Source organism: Synchiropus splendidus, chromosome 1 (genome assembly GCF_027744825.2).
Source record: "Synchiropus splendidus isolate RoL2022-P1 chromosome 1, RoL_Sspl_1.0, whole genome shotgun sequence".
In the NCBI taxonomy this organism is placed as follows: domain Eukaryota; kingdom Metazoa; phylum Chordata; class Actinopteri; order Syngnathiformes; family Callionymidae; genus Synchiropus; species Synchiropus splendidus.
The window spans coordinates 50,607,660-50,623,324 of NC_071334.1; the positions used below are offsets into that span (position 1 = coordinate 50,607,660).

General features: G+C 43.4%; 1 protein-coding gene across 1 annotated transcript in view; it reads left to right on the forward strand.

Moving 5' to 3' along the window:
• Nucleotides 1-2,615: 2,615 nt before the first annotated feature.
• Nucleotides 2,616-15,665, forward strand: part of nalf1a (NALCN channel auxiliary factor 1a) — a 33,593-nt gene continuing 20,543 nt past the window's right edge. Inside the window, exon 1 of the mRNA XM_053877860.1 lies at nucleotides 2,616-3,773. Within this exon, the coding sequence (XP_053733835.1) occupies nucleotides 3,099-3,773 (675 nt within the window). The 5' untranslated portion in view covers nucleotides 2,616-3,098. The remainder of the gene's footprint in view (nucleotides 3,774-15,665) is intronic.

A 15,665-nucleotide genomic window follows, 5' to 3' on the forward strand; every position in this document is an offset into this window, starting at 1 on the left:
CCGGTTCAGAGGAATTCTGCAGACCCTGCCCTCCACAGGTGACAACTGCGGTTGAGCCACACTGGAGAGTCTGGTCTGTGGTCTGACCGGTCTGTTGTTCAAGATGTGGCAAGGTTCGTAGTAAAGGTCAGGTCAGTACAATGTGTTTCAGGATTAAGATCAAGACAGGACTGAATATTTGTCAGTTAACCTGACAAGACTTGTCCATCTGCGGTTGATTTTGATGCTTTCACAATTGAAATAGTCATTCAGAGCTCCATGCTATTGTCGCACATGACCTTTAACACCGGCCGGGACCCCTGTAAGATACACCATTTTCACTCCAAGAGATCCAAAAGTTTAAGCTTGATGGAGGAGTTTCTCTTCGAGTTTATCGCGCCTCAGTCGGCAGTCGCCCACTCTGGACTATTTCCAGGTGATGCGGAGTGTTTGACAGGCCTTCATTAAATGTGCTCAACCTGTGCTTATTTCTGTACAATGACTCGCTCTATCTGTCTTGATATGGCAGCACGGTGAAGAGGCAAGGCCACGAAAATGCTTGTATTTTAATTTATGTCGTACGCCAAGCCTCAAATGGGATAATTAATCCCATTTTTATGTTGTGGAAGCTTCAGTCAAATCACGCTTGGATGAGCAGCGAGACGACCAGCGGCTGCACTGGGCTGAGATAAATGAGCTCCTGTAGAGACAAAGCAGAAGCTCCAGGCGGCTACAATTAGCCAGTCAACTTGTATTATTGGGATTAAATCAGGCACATTTTCTTCAACAGGAGAAATATTAATTTGTCTTCACATCCAGGAAATTCATCTGCCACTCTTTATTCATGATCCAGAGAGTGTATGGCGCTCATAAGGAAATGGCCTGTCATTCTCCATCCAAATCCTGAGGCTGTGACCTGCCGATTCTGCTCACTGGCCTTTAATGCTAAGGAGGGGCACGACTGATGACATCATAACAGGATGCTGAAATTGGGTCGGGATTGTAAGATATTATCATTAACTACAATATCGACTGCACTTAAAGCTGAAATATTATGACATAATTCGGTCCGCTGCCATTACACCAAGGGTCTCAAACTTGATTGACTGGGGACACCAGAGAAGGTCTTGGTGAGGTTGGGTTTTTTTTTTTACACCTAACAGATCATTTAATTCAGTTTTATACATAACCAACGGAGAAGTACTTACTTAAATGCATTAGAAATGCTGTTCTTTTAAATCCAATTCAGTGTTGAAATGCAAAGCTCAAGACCGATACAAGGCTCATTTAAAAAAGAGCACTTGCACCACAAACTGTGAGGTTTCATAAAACAGTGTCCTGATTTTCAGAGGCCACCAGATGGCACTGTAGACAGGAAAGTGCTTGGACTTGAACAACTTATTCAATGAAACCTCACATCACTTCTAGGACACCTCATCTACCCATCAACCTGACTCAACATTGTCTTTGACCACATTAATGGTGCCAGTCTTGAATAATGTGTTGGTCAACATTCCTGTCTAGAGGCGTCCCAGGATGCACTGCAGAGTACAAAGGCTGCGCTGCCTGCAAATAATCTTTGCAATGTTTTGATGCCATTTGAGTGCTTTTTTTTTTTTAGCTTTGCATATTGAATAAAAGTTCAGGCTTTCTAGGAGAGCCCTGGCCAGCCTGCATTGCACTTGGTATCATGAAGCCATGAGTTCGTCCACCAAAATTGTGATAGAAAAATTCAAATACCTTTGTGCTGTATCTGAATGAAAGAGGAACTGACCTGTCGGGTGCACACCCATGCCACATGGGATACCTAGTGATACCTAGTTTGAGACCCTTTCTCTAAGAAGTAAGTCGACCCATGTGCACCTGCTGCCGGATCATTTCATTCAAAAACAAACAAACAAACAAACAAACAAACAAAAACAACAACCATATTTTTGCATGTACCGGGATCTTCATATATAATGAATGTGTTACTTTTTTTTTCTTTATACTAATTAATTGTAATTTCAGCTGCCAATTAAAAGAAACCCATACGCTATAAAGCGTGTTTTTGGTGGTTTGGGGTGGATAGTTCCCCTCTGACCACGATGACATCTGGTGACTCTTGGCTGCCCCCATTTGATGGATTAACACCAGCAAGGGCTCCATTTCTTCCATGTATTCTATGTGTAATTTTTAATTATACAAAGTGAAAGTTGTGGATGCTGCTGGACAGTGTTTTTTCAAAATATATAATTTAAGATGTTTTGCAGACAATTTCTAACTTGACTGACCTCAGTGTGGAGAAACGCACCCTCGCCTTGATGGACAAGGTCTATCAAGCTAGTGTAATTACCGGAGGTGGTAGGTGTCGCCCCTTCGAAATAGTAGCTCTGTACCTTCGATGACAGACGAGTCCCACTTTCAAAGCCTGCATGCGTGAAAATGCACTTTTAGTCCTCTTAAAGCGGCTGTACACTGTGTTTTGGTTTGTTTGAAATTCAGATGATCGCTTACATGTTTCTCTTCCTGAATCCCAGGTGTGAGTCCAAATGATCTTTAAACGCGCGATACGTGTTGGACTTTTATTTCGTAAGGAAGCGGCGGAAGCACAGTCGCGAATGATAAGGAGCTTCATGCAGCTTCCTGCAAACACCGTCTCTTGGCGAACATGGCGGCAACTTGACAACGGCAGCGAGATGGAGACGGTGAGGGCTTGAACAAGAACACAGGTCCGTAAAAGGCTGCAGGCCCAACTGCCGACACCGAGCCAGACGGCTTCGCCATGTTGGAAGAGGAAAGTAGCCTTGTCCCTGCACGACCGAGGCCGGGGAAAACGTGAACGCGTCGGCGAGCCTTTGTGGAAAAGGAGTCGAGGCTACGCAGAGGAGCGGAGCTCAGGTCGGGCGGGAGGACAGCGGCTTCACCGGTCAGCCATGGAGGATGCGGCCCGTGGTCGCCAGCGTCTGATTTCCCACCTGACCAGCGCTTATTTTCATGGGAATTACCGCTGAAAGCCAAGGCCAGCCGGGACAAGCCACCAGCCGACACCCGAGGGGAGGAAGAGGCTGAGCGGAGCCCACGTCAATGACTGTTGCGGCAGAGGAGCCCCCACGGTGGAGTCGGCCGGTTCCCAAAATATGACCAGGGGTGCTGGGACGTGTTGGCAGCAAGAAGATGACGACGGCTTCCACATCTGGCTAGACAACCCAAAGCCATTCACCGACTCCGAGAGGGCGCAGAGATGGCGACTGTCCTTGGCATCCCTCTTGTTCTTCACCATCCTCCTCTCTGATCACCTGTGGTTCTGCGCCGAGGCCAAACTGGCTCGCACCCGGGACAAGTTCTCCCCCTCCCACCTCCTCTCACCCCAGACCCACTTAGCACACAGCAGCCTCAGAGAAAACCCAGATGCTATTTTTATAGGAAACACGACCGAGCGCGTGTGGCGCCTGGAAACTTGCCACCACGAGAGTTTGTCTCAGAACTGCTTCACTTTCGCAGATGCGGACCACTTGTGCAGGGGCCTCTCCAGCCAAGACGGGACTCGGACCGTCAATATGAGCGGCTTCTACCTTTCCTTTTGTAACTCCTACTCACTGCTGGATTTGTTCAACGGCTCGACAAGTCCGGACAATTTGAACTGCAGCCTGGACGTGCTGACCGACGGCGACACGGCCAGATGCAGCCTGTGCGTCCAGGCGTACCAGCGCTACGACCAGCACGCCCATGAGAAGTACGAGGACTTTGAGCTCCTGACTCAGAAATACGAGCCCGGGGCTTATTCAGTGAGGACGTGCATGGAGCAGTGCAAGGTAGGCTGCAGAGGAAGGGTGGGTGGGTGGGTGGGGGGGCGATTCGGTGGCCATCTGTTGATTTGGGCCCAGATAGATGCCAGATTTTGGTTCTCCTCCTCCTGTCGCCATGGAGACGAATGACAGATTCAAGGAGACTCCCGGCTTAGGGCCTCATGTTCATTCATTCCCCCCCTCCTCGTCTTAGGCCTCATGCTAATGTGGAAGCTTCTCCTTTCCCCCTGCAATCTGGGGCAGGGAGGCACTTCCGGTCTCAATCTCGGCCATCCAGATGAGGTCGTCAGGGATTTTATAGCCGCTGTTTGGTGTCGAGGGGGGTGATGGTATCTGCAAACAACTCTGGTAGAGAGCGTGTATGTGTGTGTGTTGTCGCAGTCTGCCAGGTGTTCGTAATGGCCGCCCCACTCCACATCGAGAGCTTTTCATTCAAGTCAAGAGGTGGTTTCCCTGACTAATGTGGCGGAAGCTTTTTATTTCCCGTGTTTGCTTAGCACCACGCCTTAGACGGGCCCAAGCTGCCTGTTTGCTTGTCGGCTGCTTACCTCAGTGTGTGTTTGCTCCTGGTTCAGCACCGTGGGGAGCTCCACAGCGCAACAGGAGCTGTCCATGGTGCTGAATGACGCTCTCCAGCTTCATTCACAGAAGCTCTGGCCAATCCCAGATGGTCTTCATTCAAGCCAACCCTGACAGAGAGGGCGTCAAAACCACAGGAAACCCATGTGTGATGTTATCCTCACCTTATGATCTCTGTGCACATATTTATTGAACAGACAGGAAATAGAGGAACAGGAAGTACAAGTGTGTAAGGATAAGGATACAGGATTCTTAGCTGTTTTTGTCATCATTTAGTGAAGCGTGACTTGCAACACCTTTTAAGGTAGACCACTAAGGTCGACACTCTGGGTTCTGCTGTCACCGTTGTCCCTCCCGTCAACTTCTTGTCAAAGTCTTCTACACCTGCAGGTGTGTTGTGGTTGGCAAAAAACACTGTCTGCTGCTCTTTAGCAATCTTTTACAATTGTACTGGTGAGGTGCTCCACAAGTTGGGGACTAGGGTTGCAGAAAATAGTCGAAAATAGTGATGCAGACATGAACGATTCTGCGTTAATGCAATGACAGGACATGATGGATTATTATTATTAAGAAGTTAACGTTACACTTACCAGGCTTCAACTTTCTATACCAAGGACATGGCGCATAGCTAAGTCATTCACAACGTAAGCGACAGGTTTAAGGCTACCTCATGGAGTGGATGATGAAAAATGCTCCCCGTGAGCTGAAAGAGGGAAACTGGCCTCATTTTGGATTTTATGAAGTCTAACACATGGTGGAGCAAGTATGTTGCAAGTTCTCTCGGGTTGGACTGGTTGCCATTCTGCGTGGCATGTTCTCACTGTGTGTGTGGGGGTTTTTGCCGGGTTCCCCAGCTTCCTCCCACAGTTCAAAGATGCGCTCACTAGTGCCTAGGTGTGTGTGTGAATGGGTCCAGGGTGTATTCCTGCCTCTCGCCCCGACTACCAACCCTCAACAGGACTAAGAGGTGGTTTACTGTGTAAATATACTGTGTAGCTGTGTCCAGCATCAGCCAGTGATGCTAAGGTCAGCAACAGCTACACAGTGGAACCAGCCTAAAACAACGATAGACTCTGTGCCTGTGAAGGACCAACCTGCTTTGACTGGTTTTGCTGCCGCTAAAGACATGGGAGCCACTGAAACGCTGCCATCTCCCAACCACTTCACAGAAAATGGGCAATGTAAGCAAAGCTAGCATAAGTGTGGAAGACCGTTCTAGAGGTCTTAACTAGAATGCGTTTTTTTTGTGTGCGTGTGAGATGACGAAGAGAACAGATCATGGATGGTAAAGTAAGAGAATTGGAATTTATCTGATTAGCCTATTGGTGCAAAAGTAGAATTCTGTATCTGAACTGTTGTAATGAGTCGTGATATTGAATTGGACTGAAATGTCGGCAGGATAATCCATTCGTGAGACCACTGAAGATGCAGAGCGCTGTAGGGGAAAGTTCTTTACATGGACTTTTCTGTCATGTAGTCTGCACCTCAGCTTCTTCATCGGCATGTGAGGATTGTGAGGCTGCGTGGTTGTGAATAACATTCCTCCTACTGCGCTGCTGCACAGTTGTACTTCTACTTCAAATGCTTTTGCACAAACTTTGCAGTAGTTTGTGGTTCAGTCGCTGTCAGACACTAGACATACAGTCATGTAGGAAAGACTATCGCTTCATGATGACTCTGTGTTTATCAGTGGAGAAGGTACAGGGGTAGCGCATTCTGACCTCAAGTTTTTCTAGTACTGAATAATATAATAATAATAATAATAATATTATATAAAAGCTGCCATGCCATCAGAAAAATGGTCTCTTGTTAAAAATGAAATCTTACATGAGCAAACAATAAAAACAAAGTAGAAACAAGACTTTGCTCATCATGGAGGTGGACATGACCGCGACAGTTTTCAGAGTGTTATTCGCAGAGAAAGTCTGATGCTCGCGGAACTCAAGCCGCACATTCCGGTCGAACATACTGTATGAAGAGACAGACCATGTGAGGACGGGTTGGATTGGAGGCGGATTTACTTTGCATGATTAAAAACTACCGTTTTTACTGTCACCAATTCAGTTAAGGACAAAACGTTCCCCAATGTTTCTCTGTCGCTTCTTGATGGGCTGCGTTCTGTTCCACCCTGCATCCACCTTAGCATGAGCAAGTGTGGACGATTAAACCTTGGCATTTGAACATCTAGTTTACATGTGTTTCGTTGACGTGTAGATGAAGATTGCTACGGTTGCTTAAGAGGTTTCCAGGGGTAATTTTTGGTTGGTTTTAGTGTTATTACTTTACTTGCATTATTTGTAGAGATGGTTTGAGTGGGTGGAGTCCAGGCGTTTGTGGAAACCACTGCTTAAGAGTTACCTGTTGAGAGCATCCTTGCCTTGTGACCTTTTCAGGAGTGCCTCCCTTTAACTTGAGAAGTAACTTTGACAGATCATCTTTTTCAGCCCAAGGGCTCTTTTCCCCTACGCTGCACACTGTTTTCCCCCATAATGTCCCCCTAACTGCACAGCCCTCCCCCCTCGATTTAATTTTAAACATTGTGCAACATAGAAGAAAGTTCCCTTTCTGGTGGAATATCTCTTTAAACTGTTCTTCTGCTAAATCAACTCAAAAACCTTCGCATTTCTTTCCCATTTACTCGTCAACGTGCCATTTCTCTCCCCACTCTCTGCGCGAATTCAGTCCTCATCTCCGTTTGCAACGCTCTCAGCATGGATACACTTTCCTTTCCTCGATGTGAATTATGCCTATTCCTAAATTCCTGTCACTGTTTGGAATGTTTATAAACTATTACACCGGTCACCACAGCTGACATTGAGAGATTGCTAGGTCCGGCCCTGCAAACACAGAAACTTGGGGGAAACACTGCTACAGGGCGCCTGCAATGCTGAAGCGCTGGGAAGGTCCCTGATCTCATCATATCTGAATGACGCTCACCGTGCATCTCCCTGCTCTCCTTGCCGGTCACTGTGAGGCTCCAGTGGCAGTGAATGGGGATTCACCGTGTGATGTGACCACACGGCTGTGGAAGTCTTACAGAGCGACCAAATCCTGCAGAGTGGCTCAATCTTGCAAGAAGAAAATGACATTCATGCTAGGGCTGGGCGATTATGGCAAAATGATAATGATTATTTTGATTCGTACCACAATCACGATTATTCCAACGATGATTGAATGACTTAAGATTTAGCTGTCATTAAACTTTCAAACTTTATTGAACAGTGAACTACAATAAAACAATGTGTAAAATTTAAATAATAATTTAACAGTTATATTTAACCTTCTTCATGTCGGTGAAATATTCCTCTCTAGAAACGTCGCCAATCTGTACGGTCAGGCTTCAGAGAACAGTGGAGACAGGAGAGGTGAGAGGACTTGGCTGGGATGCAAAGATGTTTCTGTGTTTCTGATTTGTAAGATGTTCCAAGTTTTTAATTCATTTTTTCGTGATAGAAGAAGTTACTTCTTTTATTATAAAACATATATTTGAGCGCTCTTCCTGCGTCTCTGCAGTGTTATGAATGAGTGCTTGATTTTATCACCCCATCTAGGGTGGGCGCAAGCGATTGTTCTTATGCATTTACCCATTTACAAATAATGGCTGGTTTTAGAAACATCGCCAACAAGCAGTTAGCATTGCTGTTGTGACTCAGAACGCTGGATGAGCGTCTGCTCCTTGGAGGTTCTGAATACCAACTGGAACGTGTCGGTAGCCAACAGTGGCTTGTATTAGCGCTGAGTGGCTCACTCTGTGTAGCGCGCTCACTGTACCCTCCACAGTAGTTTCCCACCGGTCAGTTTTCGAAGCGTGGTGCAGCGTGAGGGTGCTCCAGGACATAATGAGAGAAGCTGGGGAGATGGGTGTCCGGCTAAATAATCGTTCAAACTGAATGATATATCAGCCAGTACTAGTCAGAAGTGGAATATGTGATATTTGACACAGTAACCTGCCGCAAACTGGCAGTTCAAGAAGATCGGGGTCATATGAATTAATGCGCCTGTCCAATAACTGACAAAAAAGATAATTCGTCTCACCGACCCAAATGAAATTCCTTTTGAATTGTTCCATTGGTGCGGGTCAACACTTATAGAATTAATAGGAGAGTTTGAGTAAAAGTTGGAAGATGTGGATTTATGTGCAAACTGTTTTAAGACTGATGTCAAAATTCACCAGTTTCTTGTGAAATTTCCGATGTGTTTTATCTAACACATCTTCAAACAAGGGTATAGAGTAAAACTTCAGTAGACAGTAAATTCAGTACAGTAAATAGAAGAACAGCTAATTCAAAACTCATAATGCCGAAATTGATTGCAGCTTCTGAAATTCAACCCAAAATTCAGGCTCTTGTCGAGTCTCAAAGTTTTGCTACTTATGTTACTGGTTTGTCATATTTTCAGTGAACTGGGCCACTCCTCGACCCCATCGTTGAAGGCTTATCTGACAGGCTTCTTTAAGAAAAACATGGAGTGAAAGAGAGCAGTGGAAGCCCACGAGCGACGAGCTGATCTAATCTACTGTGACTGTTAAACCTCAGACATTTAGACGTGTCAGTCTGCTGCCAACCTCCAGTTACAGTGTGCTGTTGTTTCCTGGGTCTTTCAGCTGACATCTTGGCATTTGAAGTGAAAACAGTCATTTAGTCAAGCTGCTAATTTCTAGCATTTTGACCACGCACTACCACCTCTGTAATTACTGGTTTGCTGAAGGTTTGTGATCATGTCTGCACTACACCAAGTCCCAGTAATTGTGGCTTTTGGTCCAGTAAATGGCCTTTTGCTTTAACCCTTCAGGCGTCTGATTTTTTTCAATGAAATATTCCACTACTTCAAAAGGCTGTAGCAAGGAACTGGTTAGAGCTATTGGTGTACTGTGAAAGAGAAGAATCTTCGGTGTGATCCAAAGTCACCAGATGCCGGCCATAGTGAACAGCAGCCTCCCTTGTATCCTGTGAAGTAGAAGCGACATCAGGCTCCATATTTGCTCGTATAAATGCAGTGACGCCGCTTGTTGCAATTTTGTGACGGTGGCGCTTCAAGGGTTGTGAGGTCTAGCTTCGTACTTTGTGTTTCCTGATCTATGTAGTCGCCATTGATTATTGACTGTGGAAAAGTTCTGTAGATGTATTGTCTTCCCAGCAGTGTGAGGAAGGCCCCTGAGATTTAAGCTGGGATATTTATTATAACCTGGTAGTAGGTGCAGAGCAGCTTCAGGTGCTGCTTTGATGGCTGTAGCCTGCGGTGTAACATCACAGACTTGTCTGTAAACAAACTGTTTATCTGGTCAGAAGTGGCAGGATTCTACATCTGCATCCAGCCATTGAGTTGAAAGCAACATACTGACCGATTTGTTTCATAACAGAGGGGAATTTTTGCTCCATAACTAATGTAGTGTCCGTTGGCACTTGACATATGTGAGTAACGTATGTGGTAGCTCTTAGTCAAAGTTTTGGATTGGTAAAGACATCCGATGTAATATCATATAACAATAATGTCTTCAGTGGGCTCTGAACCAGACTCTGAACCGGTCATATCCACCACACAGACCACCACATGCAGGGTAAAGTGCAGCGCTGCCACCTAGGCACAAAGTTCTCCTCCCCTTTACTTAGATGCTTTAAAAAGAAGGTCATGTCACTACAAGGGGAACAGATCTAAGACATACCCAGCGTGTCTTTTGCTAGCTACCATGGAGGCTCTTCGTCTCACACAGCCACAATTTAGCAAAAGGTTCAACAGGAGACAAGAAACATCTCTTTTGTTGATGTTGGAGACAGACTCCAGTAATGCTGAGAATTAAGTAACTGGTGAGCATAGTATAATAATTTATAGCCATGAATGTTGTGCAGATTTTTATATATTGCCCATCCCTACTGAATAGCTGTGTTTTGACTGTACTATTCTGTTTCATCAAAGTCAAATGTCCTGCGATGTTGTGGTCTAATGTTGTGCACAAGTAGAAGGCACCCCTCTGCCCCTTCCTCCTCCACTCGACTGCACACATCTGCATCGATCGAGGACGATCTCAATGGTGATGACGAGATGTTGATCCCCATTGATTTGGTTGTGGCACTGTCTTAAAGGAACACTTGAACGCTCCGTGTGGCTGGATTGAATAATTCAGTTACTAAGTAGAGAATTACTCTATCGAAGGTGTGGAGAGCAAAATAACAAGTTGAGGTAGAAGATTTGTGGTTTGTTTGATGTGGCATTGAATTAATCTACTACTACTACTACATCAATGGAAATCTAAATTCTGGGGTCGAAATACACTTCTGGGATGAGTTGAGGCACCGGGACCATCGCGACCCATTTCACAATGGACATGTCACCGCTACAGCTTAAATGAGAGCTGTCACTCAATCTGAAAAATGACATTTTTTAAAAATGAACGCTCTGTATTGAAACTAAGTGGAATCAAACCTATCAAACGCGTCTTGGAGGTGGACTTGAACGTGACCGTATTCTGCCTGTGTTCAAGAAAAATCCAAAAAAAAACATAATTGAAGTCCATTGTTCACAGAACTCAAGTTGTGCTTTCTGGCCGGACATACGAAGAGACGGACCGCTGCTGATTGGAGAGAGATTTACTTTTTTATTGTCACCAGTTCAGTCAATGTCAAAACGTCAATGCTTCTGCTTCTAGACTAGACTGATATTTGATATGTTTTCTGGAGTTTGAGAAGGTGAACTGAATTTTGGTCTATTAGAAGTTTTTTTCTGCGGCACAGACTGTGGCAGTGAAGGAGGAGAGAAGAGATTGTTAGGTTCCTCTCTGATGCCCAAATAGTGGATCTCCAAAACTCGCCGTGAAGTTTGAGGACACTGGGTGACGGGTGGGTGACAGGCGAGGACAACGGGGGGACTTGTGATGAAGGGAGAAGAGTCAGACAGACCATTTGTAATCCATTACACTTCGATGGTAATATAAAAGTGTGTTTGTACACAAGGTTAAGAATAATTTTTAGTGACTTTAAATCTGAAATGTGTCTGGATTCCACTGGTATATTTTTGAGCATGTGCAAATATGCTTGGCGTGACTCGCCAATCCTTGACATGAATGATGTATGGGTCCTGGTTCCCACTCCTCTTTCAATACTCAATACAAGCATTGCTTCAATTCTGCCATTTTGTTTTTGTGTTCTCTTTGACTTTTATTTGCTTTAGATGAAATGTGGAAACATTTTGTCAGTGGCTCATCCAGGAGATTGTTTTTTTTTTTTTAATTGTTCGCCTGTCTTGCAAGCCGCATACGTGATGGCCGCCTGGCTAGGATGTTGTGCAGCTGTTACCTTGGAGAAGGTTTTTGTCCCTTCAGGTCGAATGCCTGGCCCTCTCCATAGCAACCCTTTTATGAATGGGTGCATCCCTGTGCAGCATCATAATGAGGAGGGGAGGAAAACGAAAAGGCTTGGCTGCTGCACTGCACAGCGGTGCATCCATATTGTTCGTAGACAGATCAGCCACATGGAGTGAAGATCGCATCACATCATATGTTGGGGCTGCACAATGAATCGCATTTTATTCGTGATTGCAATTTTGTCTACGACTTAACTTCTCTGATATTCGGCGATATCTGAATTTACATGGCTGCAGACTCAGACCAGATGCTCGCAGTTTTTGCCACTGAATTTGGAGACAGTGTGAGTAAATTTGAAACCTACTCTCGCATGTCCGATATGTAAACAAAACAGTACTCTGACCATCATTGACGTGAGGCACGTCCCTCCATCTGAGAACGATGTGTGGCTGATGGAAACATGCTCCCATTTCTGTACTGGTGGCTGGGAGGTGGTGTGGTGGAAGAGGGAGGGACGTTATAACTCTTTATATTCCTATATCGAGTGATTGTTTTTATTGAGGTGTACTTCGTGATTGTGCTTTTTAATAGCATATTTATTACCTCGGATAAATCAATAAAACATTATTCTGTAGTTTTGTTTATCTTTTTTTTCACTGAATGCTGTCTGCTGTTTGCATATCTTTTCAATTTGAATTACAATAGCAATAAAAATGTTGTGATGTGGCCATTATCATGCAGCCCTTTCACATGTAACTGGATGTATGGTAAAGGGTAGAGAACTGCACCTTGTTAGACTGGGTTACTCAATCAATGGGATCTGTTTAACTTCTGAAGCATTTCCATTGCCTGCGGACACAACTGACACTCATGTTGTCCGTCACAGGTAAAGTTGACAATTATTGAACAACATCTATTTACATCTGTGTGTTGGAATGTTTGGTACTTTAGGTGGACTGTGACAGGTCAGTAGCCCTTCTTGTTTGTATCGATTGCTTATCTTTTTTTATTGTCATCTTTATTTTTTTTTTCGCTGTGGATGCAATGTGCAAGGTAGAAAATAATGTTTTCACAGAGCACTCGCGACAGTTCTGTCAATATGCATTATATTCATGCTGAATCACCGCCGTATTGTTCCATTGGACTTCGGACAGTTTTCAGCTCCCTGTCTGCTCATCAGCTCCACCCCATACATGCACGTGCTCGCCACTCATGACAAAACGAATAAAAACACATGGTGGCCGCAAATGATGATGGGAGCATGTTCCTCTCAGTGCTGCTAAAATGCATGATAAATGGTTGCAAACTTTGGAATGGATTTCCTAGTCCATTTAACAGTTTGAGCAGACAGGGATGCAATTTCTGCAGACAACATTAAGCTCGGATTCAGCTCTTTGGAAGAGTTTTTGAAACAGGCCAATATGGATTTTTACTTGTTTTTTTTTCTTTTCTTTTTTCCCAATTAAATCACACACAAAAGTAACTTTTTTTAGTTACACACACATATTAAATAACAATAATACAAAACCACACTGCATAGAAAACATTGCCACTTTTAAAGCAAAATAAGTAATACAAAACTCAAGGTGTTCATCACAAAATAAATAACTTACTCCCTTTTCAGTGAACAGCAAACTTCATCACTCATCACCGGAATAACCTGAAATAGCCATTAGCATTGCTTTTGCCAGCACTTTGCTCCGGGTAGCATTTGCTCGGTTAGCCTCTTGGTAGTGTTCAAGTTCGGTGTGATGTGAGGCCAAATTTGAGGTGTTGAAGGTTGTTGGTGATTTGACTTAACTTTAACTTTAACTTGTGGGTACACATGTTGCGAGTTGCACAACGTGTGGTGTGGTTTTCTGGAGAAATGCCTCCTTTCTTTTTTTCATTTCTACATCGTGACATAAACTTTGTAAGAGTAATAATATTACTCATCATCGGTATATAAATAGCGTCTTAGAAGAAGAAAAAAAAAGGAGTGTATTTTCATGATGACATCATAAATGCCCATATCGACCTGCAGATAGATTGATCTGTGCAGCCCACACTGTATCGGATTGTTGTATCTCTAATCTGATGTAGAGTTCAGAATACATGAAATCTGTCAATATTAAGTAAATTTCAGAACCAATACAGTGGTAATGGGCGATAACTTATCGTACACGGTATACCGCCAAACACGATCTCCATGATGACAATTCTCACGATGAATTCGATAACCGCGCGGCTCACTTGCTGTATTGGACTTGCATACATGAACATGACAAAACCGGCGTTTGACAGCCGCGACAGAGGCGTGTGGTGGGCTTTTGACTGGGCTTATGACTAAATGATTATTTAATGACGTTATTTCTAATATTTCTTCAATAACACCCTGGAAATGTGTCCAGACGGGTCCATAGTTATAGTCAACTGTTACAAAGATTACAGCAGACAGACGGCTCAATTAAACCCCTAAATAAAACTGGCAGAGCAGTCTAGCAGACATGAGCGGGTTCTACCAGAGACTTGAAACTTGAATTTCTCATCTCTACTTAGTTAACTATTATAACTATATTAAAAGATAGAACAAATAATGATGTTGGAGACAAACTCCACTAATAGTTGTCATCATAAAACAATTTCAAGAGAGACTGTACTGACCAACACATGGAATAGCATGAAAATGCATGTGTTCAGTAGACTAGGGAAAGGGTTATCTTTGAATCCCTGTTAAGCTCTGAGACCCATTAGGATGATTGAGGCTGGTGTTTATCCTGGCAAATGTGTTGTTAGTTACTGGATTCGGAGGAGGAACTGTGTTTACATTATATTTGCTTACATGTGCTGTGCATACTTTTCTGTAGGAATTCACCGAACTGAAAATTTTAGGCTGAAGCCGAATAAAAATTTAAATGCTCGGCCGATTACGAATAATACAGAATATAGTGAATCATCATGATATATTATTGTGAAGATAAAAAGTGTGTATAAACTCAGAGAGACCAGGTAGATATGCTTAGCTGACATAACTCTTTCAAACATAAGAAAAAACTAGAGTTCAAAAGCAAGCTCAGTTAGAGTGTCTTGACTGATTCTGTCTTAATGTAAAAAGAAAAAAATAAAAGCTTCTCATTTTGTCCACACTGAATTGTTACCATGTCACCTTGTAAGAACGAGATAATTACAGAGTAGTAACCTGTGATATTTTTCCCTCTGTTACCGACTATGTACATTGAACTAAAGAGTATTACATTGCTTTTATGCTAGAGCACTTTAGTCAGTTGGCTGAGGAAACAGCAGGAAATATAATATGTTATATTGAAATATATTTTATTCCACACTGCTGCTGCTTAGTTGCTTAGTTGCTGCTTAGATCTTTCTGTTCTTGGTCTTTCATGGTTGAGATATTTGTTGGTATCCATTTACTAGGTTCCCTATGGGAATGAAAATTGCTGGGAATTTCAGACTTCGAACACCGGAACAATGCTATTCCTAAGACCACATCCATTTTTCTCTCTCTCTATTTCATTCTTTATTTTATTCATACTTTATTGTCTTATTTGGAGCATTTTGATGACAGCATTTAGACTGTTTTAGTGACACACCAGATTGGCGTGATTGGTTGTGGTTTTATGTAGGGCAGCAGCTATGGTCGAATCAATTTGCAATGGAGTATTCCACAGAATATATATTGATTAATCGAGTAATCAAATAAACAAAATAAATTTAAACAAAAATTTCGCTTATGAATGAACGACAAACTTTTCAAATTGTTTTACTTTGCAAGACAAATAGAAAAAAAATCACAAATAAAATAAAGTAGGTATTTACCTTCAAGTTCAAATCATTGTCAGAAAGCGGGCGCACATCAGTGAGTAAGAGAAACAATAAACACTGAGACTGAATGACATATGATGTTTTTGTGAACCCTGAGGTTCTTAAATGAGCTCTATATGAACATGGTTGCGTGTGTGGCATTGTGGACTTGTAGTAGGAAGGGCTGGACGATTATGGCAAAAATGATAATCGCGATTATTGTG